Raw genomic sequence first — 21,273 nt, 5'->3', positions numbered from 1 at the left:
GGCCCGAATATTACTTGCTAAAAACTGGAAAACACAAGAACTATCAACAGTGGAAGATTGGCAGATGAAGATGATGGACTTTTCGGAGCTAGCTGACCTGACTGGAAGAATCCGCGACCAGAAAGAAGAGGAGTTCCAAGAGGACTGAAGGAAATTTAAGGACTATTTGAATAAATATTCTAACATTAAAAATTTGAAATTACTTGAAAGAAAACAAATAGGCCTAGGATTAAATTAAGTTATAATTCAATAAATGGGATTTAGAATGTTAAGGAAAGTGAATAAGATGGACTATAATTGGAAATTGTTTTAGTTTAATAATGATATTGGGAAGCTGTTACTTTTAACTACAAGGAAACTCAGAAGGGAGGGACTTGAGGAAGTCAACTAAGATGCTTAAAAGGTTGGATTTGTGAAGAATTAAGTTTGTTGTTAGGGACGCGGGTGGCGCTGTGGGTAAAAGCCTCAGCGCCTAGGGCTTGCTGATCGAAAGGTCGGCGGTTCGAATCCCCGTGGCGGGGTGCGCTCCCATTGTTCGGTCCCAGCGCCTGCCAACCTAGCAGTTCAAAAGCACTCCCGGGTGCAAGTAGATAAATAGGGACCGCTTACTGGCGGGAAGGTAAACGGCGTTTCCGTGTGCGGCTCTGGCTCGCCAGATGCAGCTTGTCACGCTGGCCACGTGACCCGGAAGTGTCTCTGGACAGCGCTGGCCCCCGGCCTCTTGAGTGAGATGGGCGCACAACCCTAGAGTCTGTCAAGACTGGCCCGTACGGGCAGGGGTACCTTTACCTTTAAGTTTGTTGTTATTGTTTATCTGTTTATTGTTCTTTTTTCTGTTTTTGTGTACCACTCTGCTTTGTGGTTTTTGTTATCATTGTGGAAAATCTAATAAAAATCAATTAAAAAAGCACACAAGAACGTTTCAGGCGTGTGTTTCTTCAAGCCAAATGTTCTCAGCGCAGCACTGGAGGGAAGCAGGACTGTGTAAGCAGAAGATGGCGAGGCTCTGCAGGAAGGGAGGGATCCCTCCAGGGTGCAGCTAGCAAACTTCCCTTGCGGGATCCCCTTGCCCACTCGATCACTTCAATCTGATGAACTGATACCGTTACAGGTGCTATATGAAATCTGTTCTGCACTGGTAAGAAATCAACCTTGCATTGTGACAGCACCTAACCCTGTGGAACTCCCTGCCTATTGACATCAGTGCCTCCGGTACACTCCTGTGGCACCTGCTTAAAACATTTTTGGTTGAGCAAGCCTATCCACGTGTGCAGAAGTTGGCATTTGCTTTAACCTGGTTTTAGCTTATTATAGATTTAAATTGCACTTAGATTTTTTTTTTTAAAAAAAATACCTGATATCTGCTTTTATATATACATACAGTGGTACCTTGGGTTACATACGCTTCAGGTTACATACGCTTCAGGTTACACACTCTGCTAACCCAGAAATAGTGCTTCAGGTTAAGAACTTTGCTTCAGGATAAGAACAGAAATTGGGCTCCGGCAGTGCGGCAGCAGCAGGAGGCCCCATTAGCTAAAGTGGTGCTTCAGGTTAAGAACAGTTTCAGGTTAAGAACGGACCTCCAGAACGAATTAAGTACTTAACCTGAGGTACCACTGTAAACTGCTTGGTGGTTTTATAAATTTTGGTTAAAAAAAAAAAAAGCAAAAGTGGCCCTGATGGATGAAGCCAACCCGCTGCATAGTCCAACATTCTGTTTCCCCGCATTGACCAAGCAGTTGTTTCTAGGAGGTCTGAAGGCAGATCCTGAAGGAAACTTCGTGCCCATGTTCTTGCTCCCCGGCTGCTGTTATTATTCAGTGGTAGACTGCCTCTGAACTTGGAGGCTCAATTCAGCCCTCATGGCTAACAGACAACAGCAAGACATCCTACAGGATTCTCCCCTTTCAAAGCCATCTGTCGCCACGTCTTGTGGGAGCAAGTTCCATGCATCAGTCATGCGCTGCATCACTAGCAAGTACTTCCTTTTTTCTGCCATAGGGGAGCTGCCTTGTGCAGAGTCCACCTAGCTAAGTACAGTGGTACCTCGGGATAAGTACTTAATTCGTTCTGGAGGTCCATTCTTAACCTGAAGCTGTTCTTAACCTGAAGCACCACTTTAGCCAATGGGGCCTCCTGCTGCTGCCGCGCTGCCGGAGCACGATTTCTGTTCTCATCCTGAAGCAAAGTTCTTAACCCGAGGTACTATTTCTGGGTTAGCGGAGTCTGTAACCTGAAGCGTATGTAACCTGAAGCGTATGTAACCCGAGGTATCACTGTACTGTCTACACCAGGGGTCAGCAACCTTTTTCAGCCGTGGGCCAGTCCACCGTCCCTCAGACCATGTGGTGGGCCGGACTATATTATGAAAAAATAAAGGTAAAGGTAAAGGTACCCCTGCCCGTACGGGCCAGTCGTGTCCGACTCTAGGGTTGCGTGCTCATCTCGCTCTAGAGGCTGTGAGCCGGTGCCGTCCGAAGACACTTCCGGGTCACGTGGCCAGCGTGACGAAGCTGCAGCTGGCGAGCCAGCACCAGCGCAGCACACGGAAACGCCGTTTACCTTCCCGCCAGAGTGGTACCTATTTATCTACTTGCACTTAAGAGTGCTTTCGAACTGCTAGGTGGGCAGGAGCTGGGACCGAACGACGGGAGCTCACCCCACCGCGGGGATTCAAACCGCCGACCATACGATCGGCAAGTCCTAGGCACTGTGGTTTTACCCACAGCGCTAACCTCGTCCCTTAGGTATGAAAAAATAATAATGAACAAATTCCTATGCCCCACAAATAACCCAAGAGATGCATTGTCAAAACAAAAAAATTTCCTTCCAGTAGCACCTTAAAGACCAACTAAGTTAGTTCTTGGTATGAGCTTTCGTGTGCATGCACACTTCTTCAGATACACACAAGAGATGCATTTTAAATAAAAGCACACATTCTACTCATGTAAAAACACCAGGCAGGCCCCACAAATAACCCAGAGATGCATTTCAAATAAAAGGACACATTCTACTCATGTAAAAACATGCTGATTCCCGGACCGACCGCTGGCCGGATTGAGAAGATGATTGGGCTGCATCCGGCCCCCAGGCCTTAGTTTGCCTACCACTGGGTCTACACTGATTGGCTGCAGCTCCCCAGGGTTTTCAAGGCAAGGAGTCTCTCCCAGCCCTACTTGAAGACGCTATTGGGGACCTTCTGCATGCAAAGCAGCTGTTGTACCACTGAGCTACAGCCTTTCCCTTAAGATATAGGAACGTACGCTGAGTCAGACCGCTGGGTCTATCTAGGCTAAGTATTGTCTGGCTCTCCAGGGTTTCAGACAAGGAGCCTTCCCCCAGTCCTACCAGGAAATGCCAGGGATTGAACATCGGACCGCCGGCATTTAAAACAGATGCTCCAGGACGGACCTATAGTCTTCCTTATCCTGAATCTCCTGCCAATTCCATTTCATAGACTGAGTTAGAATTAAAGAGTATTTATTTAAAAAAAAAATCATTGCACTGTAGCTAGAGAGCGATTTGGACTTAACCGTCATCTGGAAAGGGGAAGGGATGTGAGTGTGTGCGCAGCTGATTTTTGCAAGCCAAGGTTGCAGCAGTCCCATCAATGGATCAAGGGAAACTCCTTTTGGAAGACAGAACCACATGCAAGTGGTTGGCACCTGCCCCCGCCCCCCCCGGAAGCAGTTCTTAACAAGCCCGAAACCTACAGTGATGTACAGGAGGCGGAGCTTCTGGGTAGCATTTGATTGGCCTCAGAAGGCGACACCCCCAGGGGGGAGAGTGTTTCCTGCTGCTGGCGGTTCTCAGAAGGGAGCATGGACGCAGCTGTGGCACCACACGGGGTCCATCCTGCTGCGGCTGGCCACGGCCCAAACATTCCCAAAACGCAGAAGTCACCATCTCGGGCAGAGGGAGCACCCGTTGTCAGCTTGCGGCGTGCACCACTCGATGAAAAAAAATGGCAAATCCGCAGCGACCACAACACGTTGAGGTGTCAACCTCTCAGCTCATAGCCTGTGTAAGTTTAAGGAAGAGAAGCCAAACGCTCTGAACAAAGCTATCCCAGATGTATTTGGCAGGAGGAGGAGACCACGTAAAGATCTTCAGCAACACAGCTGAAGCATTAAGCAAAACTCCACACCAAAGAGACTCAGAGACTGCGCAAAGCACGCTTAGAGAGATCAGGAAGCCTCTTTGCTCCTGGAGGGAATCCCAAGAAGGTATTTTGCGCAGGGAACAAAGTCTACCGCCAAGCGCCGGATCTTCCCCGAAGCTGCAGAAAATAAAACACGAATAAAACACTTTGCAGCCACAAATAGAAGGGGGTTATTATGAAAGGGGTCACTTTCATTTTTGTAATTATTCCCAGCAACCCCCCCCCCCAAAAATCCTTTTAAAGACTGGGATCCTGGGATGCACAGGATAAAGGCTCTTCATCCCTAAGCCATTTCAAATTTGCATCATTATTTTCAAATAACTGTGCTGGATTACAGTGATAGGAGGCATGGGGCAGTGGTGTGCTGGTGGAAAGATTTTATTGAAATGTGTGCATTTTTAAAAATTGCCATATGAAGGCCAACAAAGTTGTATTAGATTAGATTTTCAGACCATCATTAAGGAACAAGGCAGTGGCTGGCAGGACATATATACTCAGATGGGGCTGGGATATGGCTCCCCTCATGTCTGAAAGGGGATGGATGAATCTGTCATTTCGGTTTTCTCCCATTTTCTAATTTTCCCCAAGCTTTTAATTTCAATTCTCAACATTCAACACCCTCAGTTTGTACATTTAAAAAAAGAGTCTTTCCAAAAACCCACCAGCATATTTTCCCTAATAACATGCAAATTTATAAGCACTTTCCCCTAATACATAGGTGTTTCCAAAGCAATTTCCTCCAAAGTAATGGATTTTTGTGTGTACGGTTCTCACAAATGCATGCATTTCTTTGCCTTAATAGACACGCTTTTGTACACAAAACTTGGTCTTAAGAACCGGATTGCAAAATTCGGAGAAGGGTGGATTTTGAAGGGCTGCCGCTTTTCGGTTTGCAGACCTCTTCAGGCACTGCAAATGTTCACATTTGCAGGCAAACCAAATTGAATTCTGCCCCTATTTCTATCAGCCTGATCTTTCACTGTGGGCGTAGGGGGTTGATGGGAGAGGCAGTCTGGCAACATCCTGGAGGGCGCCACAATGGGTATCCCTGCAGTAGGGGATTCCCAGCCTTAAGGCTGCTAGAAAAAGCACCGCCACATCTGTGGAAATTGCTGCCAGCTGCATGTGCCACCATCCAGCTTGTGCCTTCAGTCACTTGCATGCGAATGCGCCTCCCTTTCGGGCGGTATTGCATTTCAGCTCCCCTGAGTTGTGCTAAGCCACTGCTGCGATCCCCTTTAGCAGATGAAGGGAGACAGGATTTATTTGGCTCCTTGGGAATAACAAAACGGTTGCCCAAACTGTAAAAAAAAAAGGGGGAAAAAAGCAAGCCCTTTTGCAGGGCAGCTTAATCCTCAAGTCCCGGTTCAAACCAAAGCACTTGGATTTTGGATTTCAGGAAACATAAGCTTCTGTGGGATTAGACAAGAGTTAAAACCGAGTATTTCAGCTTTCAAGGATCTCGTTCGTTTGTAAGGGCGACAAAGGGGGAAAAGCAGGAGGGGAAATTGCCCCTGAGGCTTCGCTCATCCCTCCCAAATTGCAGCTTCCAGACAAAAAAACTGAAGCACCTCCGTCCACACAGCAAAATTGTACCTGTTCATCCGGAATGGAGGACAACTTTCGCCTGCTGAGATTCCTCGAAAGTCTCTTTGAACCAGCCCCCGGCCCAGACTCCCTGTGCTGGGAGATACCTTAAGACACCCCAGCCGGCATATGCAGATTTGCCTCTGGCAGGCCACGTCCCCCTCTCAGCGTTAAGCCAATGAGGAGGGAGCTATGCAAAACTGTCTCCCAATGGTCACGTTCCCTACCATTTCCTGGCTCGCCAGCCACCAGAAAATGAATAGCTCTCTTCAGGCAGAGTCCGTCACAGGCCACCGCAGGTTCGAGGCGGGGGAAGAAATTTGGTCGGTTGTTTTCATGAGAGCCTACCTAATTCACACACACACACGTAAAGCACACACGCCAAACTGAACCGTGCACATAAAACTCTCCTTCACGATCCGCACGTCTCTGGAATTCGCGGCGCAGTTCGCCGACCGGAAAAACATGGGGGGGGGGAAATCACATGGGGGGTGTCTGTCCATGAAAACAGCAAAGAAAAATGCACTCCGTTAGGCAAAACAGCTTCAAAAAAATGGATAAAATAAGTGTACGGTGAAATGCTGGCAAATTTTCGTGAGTTTTTTTAAAAAAAGAACATGAGGAATTGTTTTTTTAAAAAATAACTAAATTGTAAAATGATGCGGAAATGTGGCCAAAAGAACTTAAGGTTGGAAGAGTGGGAAGCTGAGGGGAACCAGAAGTGACAAGATTCACCTGTCCCCACCACAGGTCATTTCCCTTCGAGCCAAGCAAATGCTGCACAAAGAACTAGCTTGTTATGTGATCGGTTGTCTTCTGCAGTGAGACCACGGGCAACGCATGGCCTTCAAAGCGAGGCTGATAAAAGATGTCCGAATGCAAAACCACACAGGATTATAAGCAAGCAGAAGTAGGCACAGCAAGCAAAATATCAGCACTGCCACAATCGTGTATACATGTAGGCTACAGTAGATGACTTGCCATCAAAGTGAGAAGAGATGAAGAACAGGAAGGAGTAGCAGAGAATGGCCACGATGCCCGAGGGGTCAGCAGTGGGGCCACATGCTGGGATGTGATGCTTCTTGGCAGGTGCCCCACAATTCCAGCTTCTAACACTGTGCACCCGCTAACTCTTGTGCTGTGCAGGAGGTTGGACTAAATGGTTTCTGAGGTTCCCTTCCAGCTCTGTGATGCTACAAGTGAAAATACTGTTACATGCATCCATCAAAGCGGGCTTTGGCTCATGAAATATAATGCTATAAACAAAATGTCCTGGTCTTTATAAGGAGCCACAAGACCCTTTCATTGCAGCAGACCAACAAAGTAGCTGGTGCTTTTCTTTTCTTTTTTAATGTACACTTTCAAAAGGTAATGTGTGAACAGGACGAGCGAATGCTTGGGAACGTGCAGAACCATGCAAGAGTTAGGACAACTTGTAGGTCCCCATCAAGTTCAGGCCTTGGGATGCCAGAAGGCATTGTTTTCTGTTCCGCTCTGTATTTTTCGCACACAGCACTGTTTTTCTATTCCACTGAAAAATGGGTCCGAACCCCAATGTCTAAAACTCCTGGTAGAGGACAAGGATGTAGAGATCACGCTAAGCGTGGCCAAATTCTGTGCGACTGCCATAAAACTTACGGAACAAGCTGTACTACCAAAATGATTAAGGTTTTAAATGATATAGTTTTAGGTTATATTTTAGTGATCAAGATTTAATGTATACTGTTAACTGCTGTTAAATCTGAATTATCTCTGCTAAACCCAATTGCAATTCAATGTATTCCCATTGTGTTTTATGATTTTTCTGATCTTGTAAGTGAGTCGGAACTGGTCTGTGACCATAATAATAAATTCAAATATTCCACTGAAAATTTTCCACTGTGAAATTTTGTAACTCATGTAATCTGCCTAAGTTGTGTCCTCTTTATACGTTATTCCGCCCTTTTCATCTCAATGCAAAGGAAACACAATGTAAATGACGGAGGGAAATGTATTGATTACATATCGCAGACGGGAAGCAGCAGCAGCAAATTCCACTCACACTCATCCATTCCAGACAGGCAGCAAATGTGAGAGCATCGGCGATTTCCTCTCCAGTTTTTTGTCGTAGTCCTCCGACAACCCCCTACAAACCTGGGCTTGCCACCTCACAGCTAATGAAAAGGATCCACAGTCTACTATGCCGTGACTATTCGCAGGGCCCATGAGGGAGTCAACCGTGGAGCCTGGCATTTGGTTTCTGGGCACTTTGAGGAAAACGTGACCGCGTGTGTCAATTGCTCAAGAGGGCTGCAACAGAAGGGGTTTGGCGGGGGGGGGGTGGATTATGAAGGGAGATGAAAATAGCTAAGAGCAGGGAGATTGGCTGGGCCACGTTAACAGCTTAGGAGGATATGGAGGGCAGCTGGGGAGGTCTGGGGTGGGTGTCCTTTAGACGAAAGGGTGAGAGGATGAGGGGAGGAGACGGCTTTGTGGTCTTCTGGTTAGGCTACACTGGAAGGGTGCAGAGCGAGGAGGAGATGCAATGGGGAACACAAGGTTTTGGGGTGTCACCAGATAAGGCATGCTCCAGAGAGAGAGAAAGAGAACAGGTTATGCCTGCCTTTGCTCTGCCCACTGCCAGGGCAAGCAGACAGAGCACCTGCTTTGCGTGCAGAAGGTCCTGGTTTCAGTCCCCAGCATCTCCAGGTAAGGCTGGGAATGTCCCACATCTAAAACTCCTGGAAAGCCGCTGCCAGTCAGTGCAGACAACACTGAGCTAGGCGGGCGATAGGCAGCTTCCAATGTTCATTTGTCTCAAGGGCTGTATTTCAGTGGTTAGGGCACTTGCTTTGCATGCAGAAGGTGCTCAACTCAAGGCACCTCCAGGTAGGGCTGGGAGAGACCCCTGTCTGAAACCCTGGGGAGCCGCTGCCAGTCAGTGCAGACCACACTGAGCTAGGTGGGTGGGCTGGTTAGACTTGGTACAAGGCAGGTTCCTGGGCTTCTCATCAGCTGCAGCCTGCCCTGTGGCCCCCCAGCAGATAACCCCCAATGAAATGTGGTCCTCGTGTTTAAAAAAAAGTTGCTCACTGTTGCCATAAGCCTTTGCTCACTCCCCAGCAACTGCCACCACTGCTGCCCACTTGCATGCCCACAGGAATTAGGATGGAGGGGAGCCAGGATCCAGAGGGCAGACAGGAAGGGAAACTCAATGGCTGGGGAAGCAATTCAGATCAGGCCACTCTCCTGATTCAAACTGCCCATCTCATCCTCACAAGTATCCCTGAAAGCCAGGTTGGGGTGAGAGGTGGCGACTGGCCTCAAGCCACTCGCGATGAGCTTAGAATCATAGAGTTGTGGGCTGGGAGGGATTCTCCCAAAGGTTGTCTAGTCCAACCCCCTGCAATGCAGGAATCGCAGCTCGAAGAATTCCCAAAAGATGGGCATCCAGTCTCGGTTTAAAACAGGCATAGGCATACTCGGCCCTCCAGATGTTTTGGGACTACAACTCCCATCATCCCTAGCTGACAGGACCAGCGGTCAGGGATGATGGGAGTTGTAGTCCCAAAACATCTGCAGGGCTGAGTTTGCCTATGCCTGGTTTAAAAACCTCTGATGGAGGACACTCTACCACCTTTTGAGCCTGAGAGCAAAAAGAGGGTTTGGGCCTGGGCCTTGAACCACTCCACTCCACAAGCTCCTGCAGCAGTGGCTTGAAACACTGTTCCTTCCGAACGAGCAAATTCTGTGATGGGAGGAATCACAACCAGCCGTTCTTCTTGGCCCCTTCGGCCTTCTTTGCTGCCCCTTCATTTTGTGAAGACAAGAGATGTCTCCATCGCATTTCCCACCCTCCAAAGCAAGACAGGAGATCATTCCGCCTCCGGGGCGTCCACTTCTCCCGTACCAATTGCGGACTTCAGTCACATTTCCCCGATAATGACCAAGGCTTTCCTCGGCCGCCTGACCTTCATCACCTCACACTTCAGCATCAGAGAACGGAAAAGGCCGCCAGGGCTCTCAGAGAAAAGGGCCTTCCGATCCGCCGTGACAATTAAGGCAAGGCATTTCTCTCCTGGGGCCGAACCGCAGCCTCTGTTGCTTTTATCGGAAGAAGCAGGGGCAGCCCGAGGGGGTCAAGGAAATGCTTCTGAGTGCGAATCCTGCAGGACCTCGGAGAGGCCAGGGCAGAGAGAAATCAAGGAAGGCGTTTCTGTTCTGAACTGACAATTCGAGTTAATTAAGACGCCAAACACAGCCCCAGCCATTTGGCAAGTGACGCCTAATTAGGAAGGACAGTCTAATGCTCCGGCTTTATAGAGGAATGAAGGCAGAGGTGTCCACAAGTCAGAGGGGAGCTGCTAGCAGCATGCTGGGCAAGGTGGAACTCGGATCTGATGCGACAAGCGCTTTGATAAGTCATGGCGGGCAACTCCATCAGCCAAGGTATCCCAATGGAACCTCCATACTTAGAGGAAGTATACCTGTGAATAACAGGTGCTACCCAAGACTCAAAAGTACAGAAGAGCCCTGGCTGGGTCAGAACAGAGGCCTACTGTTCCAGCAGCCCAACCAGGTGCCCCTGGAAAGCCCACAAGTTGGAAGAAAGGCCAATGTCCCTCTCCCACCAATGCTCACCAGCAAAACTGGTTTCTCAAGAGGCATCCTGGAGTTGGAACATAGCCACCGAGAGACTTTTCCGCCGTGATCTTGCTTGGAGGTCCCCAAAATGGAGCGAGTGTGTGTGTGTGTGTGTGTGTGTGTGTGTGTGTTTAGCATCAGGGCATTGATGTAATCAATGGGACGTGGGTGGCACTGTGGGTTAAACCGCAGAGCCTAGGACTTGCCGATCAGAAGGTCGGTGGTTCGAATCCCCGCAATGGGGTGAGCTCCTGTTGCTCGGTCCCTGCTCCTGCCAACCTAGCAGTTCGAAAGCACGTCAAAGTGCAAGTAGATAAATAGGTACCGCTCCAGCAGGAAGGTAAAGGGTGTTTCCGTGCACTGCTCTGGTTCACCAGAAGCGGCTTAGTCATGCTAGCCACATGACCTGGAAGCTGTACGCCGGCTCCCTCGGCCAATAAAGCGAGATGAGCGCCGCAACCCCAGGGTCAGTCACGACTGGACATAATGGTCAGGGGTCCTTTACCTTTTATTGATGTAATAATAGAGCATTACTCCACTTTCCCAGTCCCAGAGAGGGCTGGGACTGTTCCCTGCCTGGAACCCTGGAGAGCTGCTGCCAGTCAGTGTAGGCAATACTGAGATAAACGAACTGATGGCCTGACTCTGTAGAAGGCAGCTCCCTAGGTTCCCACGGAACAGGCCATTCTGCCAGCATCCAAACAATTACGTCAGCACTTGACACTTGGAAGGGGTGGAAACAATGAACAACACACCACACAGCAGAGACTCTAAAACTTTCTGAGCACGGAGAGACGGGGGGGGGGGGTTCCTCTTAATTACCTCCCTAACTGAGTCCCTCTTTTCTTGCTCATCCTTAGCAAACGGAAGTGGTGGTAGTGGTAAAAGAAAAAGAAATCTTTGTCCTAGCAAGGAAGGGGTCCCAAGAATAGACCTCCCATGCTCCTAATTAAGCCCCCTCCCCTTTTTTAACAGGACCTGGTCAATTTTTCCAACCAGTAACCATCCATGTTGTTTCAAGAGGAGGCGGGACATACACACACTTCATTTTCTCTGTGGGACAAAAGGCGTCTCTCGTTTGCATTGTCAAAAAAGCAGACAGGGCTACAGACAGAATATCTACTAATTAAATTGAAAAGGGAAAATGCATGGGGTGGGAGACAGAGACACAACGACATACACTTCCCACAATCGCTCCCCCCTCCATCTGCCTGCCCACCCCAGCTCCGTGTAATTATTTCTCTGTTGTCCAACCTCCCACCTGCTCCATTTTGGAAACCGCTTTGCAAAAGGCCAACTTCCCTCCAAGCCAGGGGGAGGACAAAATAAATCTTTTGTTAGCGGTCGTTGGGAACCTTGCTTTGCAGGTGAAGCGGCAGAAGGTCAACGCAAATGTGTGCATTTCAGAGGACGGCACACACGGACAACAGGGAAGAGGGTTGAGAACGCAACGGACCACAGCCACAGGAATCCTTTCGCTAGCTCCACTGATCAAATTGTAGAATTGTACAGCTGGAAGGGACTCCGAGGGTCATCCAGTCCCAACCCCCTTCATGGCAGGAATCACAGCTGAAGAATCCCTGGCAGATGGCCGTCCAATCTCTGCTTAAAGGAAGGAGAGTCCACCACCTTCTGAGGGAGTCTGTTCCACTGCTGAATAGCTCTTACTGTCCTGACAGAGCGACAGGCAGAATATCTGCTACTTAAACTGGAAAGGGAATAGAAGGTGCATGGGCAGAGTTCTTCATGCACTGTGGTGGGAATTAGACACAGGGCATGCTTCCCACAATCACTGCTCTCTGCCCCGGAATGCCGGTGGGGCGTAGTGGTTAGAGTGCCGGACGGGGACCAGGGTTCACTGAGCCATGAAAGGAGGTGCAACTTTGGGCCAGTCATTGCCTCTCGGCCTAACCCACCACACAGGGTTGTTGTGAAGATAAAATGAGGAGGGGGTAGAACTGTGCATGCCACACCCTGAACTCCCTGGAGAAGAGGGGGGGAATAAATGTAAGAAAGGAAGTACGTAAAGGTAAAGCAAAATGGAAGCTTCTGGGCAGACATGGGCAGACAGACATCTGGGCAGACAGACATCTTGGCAGACAGATCAGGGCTTGCAAACCTTCAGGCACATAGTTGCATCTGCAGACCAATGGAATTGTTGTGGGCACCACATATACACTGCAACTGCCCCCCCCCCATAGCACAACTGAACTTGCAATATATCATCATCATCATCATCATCATCATCATCATCATCATCATCATAATATATAAGCCATCCTTTCTCCCAAAGGTGCCCAAGGTGGCAAACACATAAAACAATACTGTTAAAAATGAAATAAAGCCGTATTTAAAACATTTGAGAACAACAACACACTCTCCCAACTAATAATTTCAAGACCGCTAAGAGCAATGAGTTGTATCCAGTGGAGTTTGACTCTGAATAGGCCTGTTTAAATTAATAGGCCCAAGTTAGTCATGTCCATTAACTTCAAGGGTCTACTCTGAGTAGGGCTAGCACTGGACACAGCACCAGTATCTCCCAACCGTTCACCCAGCCGTCAAATTCCTGGGTGAACTAGAATGTTTCTTCATTCCTCCTGAACGTTAATAATGAGGGAGACAGGCGCACCTCACTGGGTTGACTGGGCAGTCCACAAAACAGAAAACTGCCACCAAGAAGGCCGTGTCCTGGGTCAGCGCCAACCAGGCAGCACCGGCAGTGATGTGCTATCAGCTGACCCGTCCTTGGCAGTGCAAATAAGCAGCCCACGGAACGCTATGTGATGCTTGCCGGTGTGATGCAATTCATTTGTGTTTTGCAAAATCCCCAAGCCAATATTTGAGATCGGTCTCTGCAAAAGAAACTGGCAACAACGACCGAGGGGCCCCTCAAAGGGAACAAAGCAAGGAAGCGCCAACTTACCGTCTTCGTGGCCCTCTCGGTTCCTCCGCCGGTGTCGGTCCCTCCTGTGGCTGATGACGGACTCTGTCCCCGTCTCGTTGTCCAGTCCATCTCGGCTGCTTGCGGCGTTTGGGCTGTAGGAATGAAGAGAGCACAAGATGTGACCGGCGTTTGAAACAAGCCCATATACCGTTTTGCCAAAACCCTGGCGGGGTTCATTTTGCGTGTCTGTTGCAATTGGATCCAAAATGGTTTCAAAAGCATTCGGTCGGGCATATGGTACAGTCCTCCCCATACAGTGCCATCTCAGGTGTGGATAGAGAATGGCAGCTGTTTCTTATAGGCGGGCAAACATATTTTAATACATATCTCGTGAGGGATGCAGCATGCTGCAGCTCCCCCAGTCCTAAAATGATGTTCTAACCCCTACAGATATGGCCCCTGTTTTTTCATCTCATGCAAAAAGACCAGAGTTGTTCTCTTGGTGCCAACCCTGCAATCAACCTGTCTCAGCAGAGCCATCTAGTGACCAGAAGTTGTTTTCAGGCTGGACTGGGCAGCTAGCCCTGTAGACTTGGTACATGTGGGGATAAGGCGAGTGAGCTAACCCTAACATGCAGGGGTAAGGCTTTGCAGTAGGTCAGTTTTCACAATGGTAACAAATGCATTTCTTTTTTTCTTTTTGCAGAGGGCAGATCTAAAATTCAGTCCGTTTGGTGTAGTCAGTTTGGTGCAACGGTTAAGAATCGTAGACGGGAACCTGGGAGGACCAGAGTTCAAATCCCCTCCTCACTCAGTCATGAAACTCACTGGGTGACCTCGGGCTGGCTGCTCTTATCTCTCAGACTAACCTACCTCACAAGGCTGCTGTGAGGACAAAAAGGAGAAGAGGGGAGAAGCCAGGTACGCCACTTTGAGCTTCCTGGATAGAAATGTAGAATAGAATAGGCATAGGCAAACTCTGGCCCCCCAGATGTTTGGGACTACAATTCCCATCATCCCTGATCACTGGTCCTGTTAGCTAGGGATGATGGGAATTGTAGTCCCAAACAGTTTGCCTATGCCCAGAATAGAATATTGGTTTGCAGGCAGAAGGTCCAAAATGTGAGTTCATTGGTTCCTCCAATGTAAAATATGAGCAGGGTGGCCTGCATCTCTAGGGAGGGCTGGGAATGCCCTCTATCTCAAACCCAGGAGAGCTGCTGCCAGACAATACTGAGCTAGCTGGATGATGATGATTAAATAAAATGATCTGATTCAGTATAAAGCAGCTTCCAGGTTCCCGTATCTGAAGGGAAGAACTGTAGCATGCAGCTGGGCCCAGCTTCCATCCCCAAAGGAGAGCTGGGAACAGCTGAGAGAGGTGCTACCGTTCAGTGTAGACACCAGTGAGCTACTGAGTGACCTGACTCGTTGTCCAGCGGCTCCCTGTGTTCCCAGGAAAACAGAGACGTGTGAGAGGGAGACAAAGAACGAGTCAGACCAGCCGATCACATGACGGCAGCTGCCCAGGCGCTTGGGACACGGGAGAGCCACAAGGGGGCAGCAAGGGAACGAGAGGATAGAAGTCAGGCCTGGCAGCAGCAGCAGCAGGAACACCAGCCCTCCATTTCCCCGCCCCTCACCAGGCTGGCAGAAAGTAGGCACAGAAGTGGCTGTGACACTTTCCAGGAGAAGAAAAAGCAAAAGCTGGAGAGATGGCCCAGGAAGGGACAAAATCTCTGCACTCTTGACTTTCCAGTTCTGCAAGGCTGAACCTTCTGTTTTTGTTTTCTAAGGGATGACACTCAGGTGGTTTTTCTAGTCAGCTAATGCAATACAAGAACACCCCAAAACCAAGCATGTGTTCTTACTCTGCCTGTAAGGAAGAACAGAGGAACCTGAGGCCTCTGTTCTTAGTAGGGATGGGGAGGGACAAATTTAGTGTGCAAAGCAGCAGGGAATGAATAATCCAAACTCAAGTAATGATCACCTGCCGGTCAGGAAGGCTCACACAGATAAGGAACTCAGGCAGAAATGAAGAAGTGAAAGCTTCTGTAAGGATGGGATATTCTTATGTCTATACCGGGGTTAGGGAACGCCTCCACCTGTCAATCACCTGACATCACAAGGGTGTCAGCTGATTTATCAGCTGATTACTGGGGCTTGAGTAGCTCTGTGGGTGGTGCTTTGCAAGCACTGACCAGCTGACTGTCAGCTGGTCCCTCAGGGTGTGTGTGCAGGGCTGTTGCGGGACCTGTGACCTGGCCCAGACATCTCTTTACCTGCTCCACACTTAACATCATACATGATGTCAGATGATGTCATCACCATATATAATCTCAGGTGGTGGTGTCATCATATGTACCGTCAGATGATGTCATCATCATAGATAATGTCAGATGGTGTTGTCACCCTATATGATGTCAGATATAGGCAGGTTTCCTTGGCCTGGCCAAAATGGCTCTGTGGACTAAACGGGGAAGCCACAGGCTGCAAGTTCCCCACAACTGATTTATATTCTCTTTTAAAGAGCCTTTTTGTGCTTAAAAGAGCAAAGGGAAGCTCCAATTTTATTTTGGAAAATAAGTACACCTCTCGGCTGTAGCAGAAGCTTGGCATGAAGTGACAGAACCCAGATCACTCTGCGGCAAAGGAAAAAACATTAATAAATACATGCTTATACATATATTTTAAAGAGCCGTACTGAAAGGAAGGGGGGCGGGAGTCTCCGATGCCGCCTGTTCTCTCGATGGGAGGAGGAAGATCTGTGTGGCTCTCGGTGCATTGGGAACCGGCGTCCGAATGGGAGCTCTCGGCCAGGACCAGCTGGAAGAGTCAAGAGAGGAGACGGAGTCAGAAGCAGGGGCACAGTTTGCATTTAAACCACCAAAAGTGGTGTCTCAGTTCTTCAATTGCACCTGTGGGGAAATGCTTTGTTTTAAAAAATGACACACACCCTAAACCCCCAAACCCGTAATGCATCCCTGCAGAAAAACCTAACACCGTATGTAGCCCTTTGCCTCAGTCACAGTAAAGCAGGAGAAGGAAGTGTGCAGAGGCCAGAGAAAGAGTGGTGAATGGAGGTGCGTCCCATTTGCTGAAATCCTGTAACTTTTCATACCACAGATGTTCCTTTCTGTCCTGCTTTTAAGTACAAGAATTGCCCCCCCCCCCCAAAAGATGGCAATAAAGCTCCTAACATTGGGGAACCACTGCAGAACAACTAATAAAGCAGAATTATATGTGGATAGTATAAACCCACCCCTAATGCACTATGATTGCCTTGGCAACACGTTGCAGCAGACCTCATGGGAGGTCCAATGCCCATTCATTCTGATCTGCTTGCAGGGCGCTGTCATGGACTGGTTGGACATAGAAGAGAGGTGGGGGCCACCAGCTGGGGAACCAACAAGGGAAGAAGGCTCAGAGCCCAGGGAGTGGTGGGGCATGACAACAAGTGATCAGAGGGCAAAGACTGGGAATAGGACGTATTGGAAGCTGAAGGGGTAACAGGGCTTAGAGAGCTGGGTGACTCTGCGGCAGAGAGAAGTCCAGAATCGGGGGCAGAAGCTGAAGTTGGTGAATGGGAGGAGGAGGCGAAGAGATAGAGATGTGTCAGGCTGGTGAAGAGTCACTGGTGTCTCTCCCACCTGCTGCTCCCCTCCCCTTTTGTCTCCCAGAACCAGAAGAGGGCTGAAAGAGGTGGAGCAGCGGCAGGCTGCATGCATTGCTGGGGGAAAGCTCTGGAGAGGAGGGGACTTGGATGGCTGTGGGAAGGCATGGACTTACAGTCTTGGCAACTGATTCATGGGGTAAGACCTACAGGGAATGAGCTGCTGTGCTCATTTAGTCCTGACACCCAGCCAAGTCTGGGAAGATAGTGTTTTTGCTAATAAAGAGTTAACTCCAACTTTGAACGGTGTGATTTACCCCCTGCTCGCTCTTTGACAAGCGCTTATACTCTTCCCATTAGTCATATGTTCAGTCCACACCTTTCAATGCATTATAATGGGATTTTCATTGCATCCCACACTTTCCAATGAATTTCCCAACAGCAAAAAGTCTGCGGGTGGCACTGTGGGTTAAACCACAGAGCCTAGGACTTGCCGATCAGAAGGTTGGCGGTTCGAATCCCTGCAACGGGGTGAGCTGCCGTTGCTCGGTCCCTGCTCCTGCCAACCTACCAGTTCGAAAGCACGTCAAAGTGCAAGTGGATAAATAGGTACTGCTCCGGTGGGAAGGTAAAGGGTGTTTCCGTGCACTGCTCTGGTTTGCCAGAAGCGGCTTAATCATGCTGGCCACATGACCCGGAAGCTGTATGCCAGCTCCCTCGGCCAATAAAGCGAGATGAGCGCCGCAACCCCAGAGTCGGCCACGACTGGACCTAATGGTCAGGGGTCCCTTTACCTAGATTTCTTGCATTAGGACAATATAGCACATCAAAACACTTTGAACGTGCAAACCTAACGTTCTAGTATGTGCCTGAACACACCCACACCCGCAATATACTGACAGTCGGGAGGTACCCCAATGCCCACCTCCGCCGGCTACCAAGTTGCAACAGGGGAGAGGGGCTGAGCTTCTGTCGACTGGCACATTTCCCCAATTTTAATTAGTTCGTTCGGCAACCAGCTACATTCCCAAAGTGAAATCATAGATGACAGCAAGCCGTTGGGGGAAAGCTAACTGCATAAAGCCAAGGGGCAGGAAGGGATGGGGATAAGAATATATCACACAGACAAGACAGCCACAAAAAGCATGAATTATGGAGACTTTTGTTCCCCCTAGAATAGCCTAAAATGGCAATATGTTTCTCATCAGAGACAAGCCCATCTCCCAAAATGAGAGCCATCAGGGAAACAGGTAAAGAATAAGATTAGGCCGGCCCTTGGTGAAATTGGCAATCCTGTAGCTGACGCAGAAGGGAACCGTTAATGGGGAAAAGGTAAGTCAGGGAGGCAGGTTGATGAGACGGATGAACAGAAAACAGGAAAGGCTGTCCCTCCCCAAGGTGCTCTTTCACTGATGAGAATAGCTGTACCATCTTTTTAAAAGAGAAAATCAAGGGAAGGATCGTGCAGGAGTCACACAAGTGGCTTTCCTCCCTGTTGGGCTCATCTCAGAAACTAAAAAGAAAAACTTTTCTAAGACATCACATTCTGTTGCTTTGGAGAGAAAGACAGGCACCTTTTCCTGCTGACGTTGCCTTCCTTCGTCAAGGGCAGAAAAAGGCGGAGGAGGAAGGACGAAAAGCGTTGAGGCAGCTTAAAGCAAGGTTAACCCCACATGGCACTCCCCTAATGTGGTTGGACCACAACTTCCATCGGCCCCAGCCAGCAGAGCCAAATTTCCCAAATTTGCGCTTTCATAAACAATGTGCAAACTGAAACACCGCCATTCTTCAAGATTTGCACTTCTTCCGGAGAATGCTGAAAACGCATCTCTTCACCCTAGCTTTTGAGGTGTGTCTTTTGAGGACCCACCTTGTTTTCGTGATCATAAGCTATTTTAAAATGTTTTTAATATTGTGTTTTCATGTTACAAGCTGCCCTGGAAGCTTAGGTGAAGGCGGGTAATTAATAAATAACAACAACCACAACAATAACGGTGCAATGGGGGGGGGGAAGTATACAAAAATGCACAATGAGGAGAAATAGCTTCGCAAAAGTGTGCATTAGGCAAGATTGCAACCAAAAATGTATTAGGATAATAAATGAGGACTTTAAAAAAAAGCAAATTGCTAAAGGAGAACTTTAAGATTGAATTTAAGATTGGGGGGGGGGGGGGAAACAGAAAGAAGTGAAATTGATCGATCCTTCCATCCTCACAGTAAGCCTGCAACTTGTGCACATTTAATTTGTACACATTCAGTTTTATATGAGTGGATTTTTTTTTAAGGGGCGGAAAGGGCACGTGGTTCCAGGAAAAATGACTTTGGCAATTCCGCCCACCATTGAACCCCATAGGTTTTGATTATACAGTCGTACCTTGGTTGCCGAACGCCTTGGAACTCGTACGTTTCGGCTCCCGAACGATCAAAAACCGGAAGTGAGTGTTCTGGTTTTCGAACAATTCTTGGAAGCTGAACATCCAGCGTGGCTTCTGCAGCTTCCAATTGACTGCAGGACAGTCCTGCAGCCAATCGAAAGCTGCACCTTAGTTTTCGAACAGTTCCGGAAGTCAAACGGGCTCGCGGAATGCATTCTGTTCGAGAACCAAGGCACGACTGTACTCGATTTGGGTTTTAGGCATGATCCCAGGAACCCACGGCCCATGTAAATTGTGGGCTTACTGTACTCTTATTTCAAAAGGCACAATCATTCCGCAGCATCTCCAGGCAGGGCTGGGAAGACTCCTGCCTCATATCCTGGACAGCATCTGCCGGTCAGTGTAGACAAGACTGAGCTAAATGGAGTAATGGCCGTGGACTATATAAAGCAGCTTTCTATGTTTTTACACACAGAGAATTCACCTCACATTTTTTCATTGTATGCCTGGGTTGTACCCAATGCTAGTCCTAGTCTGAGTAGACATACTGACCGTGACTAAGATAAGACCGATAATTTCAATGGGTTTATTCTAAGTGGGACATTAGGCCGCATTCACAACATATATTTAAAGCAGTATGACACTGGTTTAAATAACCCCCTCCCCAGAATTCTGGGAGCTGTAGTTTGTTAAGGGTGCTGAGAGTTGTTAGGTGACCCCCCTACTCCCCCCACAGAACTACAATTCCCAGAGTGGCTTAACAATCAATCCCTCTTCACAGGGAACTCTGGGAATTGTAGTTCCGTGTGGGGAATAGTGGGGTCCCCTAACAACTCTCAGCACCCTTAACAAACTGCAAGTTCCAGAATACTTCAGGAAAAGCCATGGCTGTTTAAAGTGGTAATCATATACTTTAAATGTATGCTGTGAATGTGAGCTTAGTTGGATAAAACCCTGTATGTGGCTTGCTTTGGGCTGCGTGCTTAACATGATCAGCAGTCCACGACGAGCCACAGTTTGACGTAATGTGTGTTTTGGACGTCCTTCCTGAATGAAGATTTTCACCCACCTCTTACAATGAAATACAATTTCCACAATGTGTTCGCCCAGCCACTGACGCTCAAGTGATGGATTACCCAAGCAAATTTAGCGGGCCCCTCCCTGTGGCGACTCTCAATACGATACAAAGTTGAATGGATTTTAAAAAATTTATTTTCATTAAAATCACAACCGCATGGGGCAGTGGGCCTGTTAAGCATCCATGTGCACAAAAGGAGACCAAGTATATATCGTTGGTTTTTTTAAACGCCTCTGATAATGGGCATCAGAATGCCGGAGCCGGAGAAAAATGAAGCATGACATCACCGCAAACCAATCGGGAGCCATGTCGATCCCAAGGAAGCCAATCGGGGAAGAGGTGCGCCGTTAATGCGGTGCCTCCTTTGGAAATAAGGCAGAATGGCCTACAATGGTCAACCCACTGTGCGCAACCTGCCATCATCAGCCAGCGACTCGGCTACTCTCAGAATCAGCACGCAGCGAGCCAGCTTAATTCTTTTCACAAGGAGAAAGAGCCGGCCCCAGCAGGGTGGCTGGGCCTGGATTGTCCGAGGAAAGAAAATGGGGCTGCCTTTTCAGGAGCTATCAAGAGGCAATGGAGGTCGTGAACAGAGCACACACAGAGACACAGACACAGACACAGACACAGACACACACACACACACACACACACACAGCCCTCGATGATGGAAGGGCGTGGTGGTCCTGATCCTGCCAGCTAGGCCAACTTCCAAAGTTAAGGAGGGTTTAACGAACTGATCATGAACTTGGTGGAAAAACAATGGAAGGTGAACTGTAAAGCTTGTGATCTCAGAATTTTTTATTGGTGAGCATCATGAATAAGGACTGGTAGAGATATAACATTGGCTGGCTGTACTCCTACTCACGGTTAGGAGACGAGGAGCTCTCTGCAGCTCCCTTGCCCATTTCTGCACATGAATGTCCATTTTGATTTATCCCCCCC

General features: G+C 48.6%; 1 protein-coding gene and 1 long non-coding RNA gene across 5 annotated transcripts in view; both read right to left on the bottom strand.

The window, feature by feature from the left end:
* The window catches only part of DVL1 (dishevelled segment polarity protein 1), a 110,046-nt gene that overhangs the window by 42,424 nt on the left and 46,349 nt on the right, over positions 1–21,273 (bottom strand). For all 4 annotated transcript variants that reach the window (XM_077931352.1, XM_028740848.2, XM_028740853.2 and 1 more), the window contains exons 3-4: positions 15,967–16,088; positions 13,302–13,414 (exon numbers count right to left, since the gene is read on the bottom strand). In XM_077931352.1, coding sequence (XP_077787478.1) covers positions 13,302–13,414; positions 15,967–16,088 — 235 coding nt within the window. The remainder of the gene's footprint in view (positions 1–13,301; positions 13,415–15,966; positions 16,089–21,273) is intronic.
* Positions 4,058–6,864, bottom strand: LOC144328382 (uncharacterized). Its single transcript, XR_013393579.1, has 2 exons — positions 5,762–6,864; positions 4,058–4,282 (listed from the first exon to the last, which is right to left on the bottom strand). It is a non-coding gene; the product is annotated as an uncharacterized LOC144328382 (long non-coding RNA).

This window comes from Podarcis muralis, chromosome 7 (genome assembly GCF_964188315.1).
Source record: "Podarcis muralis chromosome 7, rPodMur119.hap1.1, whole genome shotgun sequence".
Lineage (NCBI taxonomy): Eukaryota > Metazoa > Chordata > Lepidosauria > Squamata > Lacertidae > Podarcis > Podarcis muralis.
The sequence above is the reverse complement of the archived record's forward strand: the minus strand, read 5'-3'. Positions and strand labels throughout refer to the sequence as shown.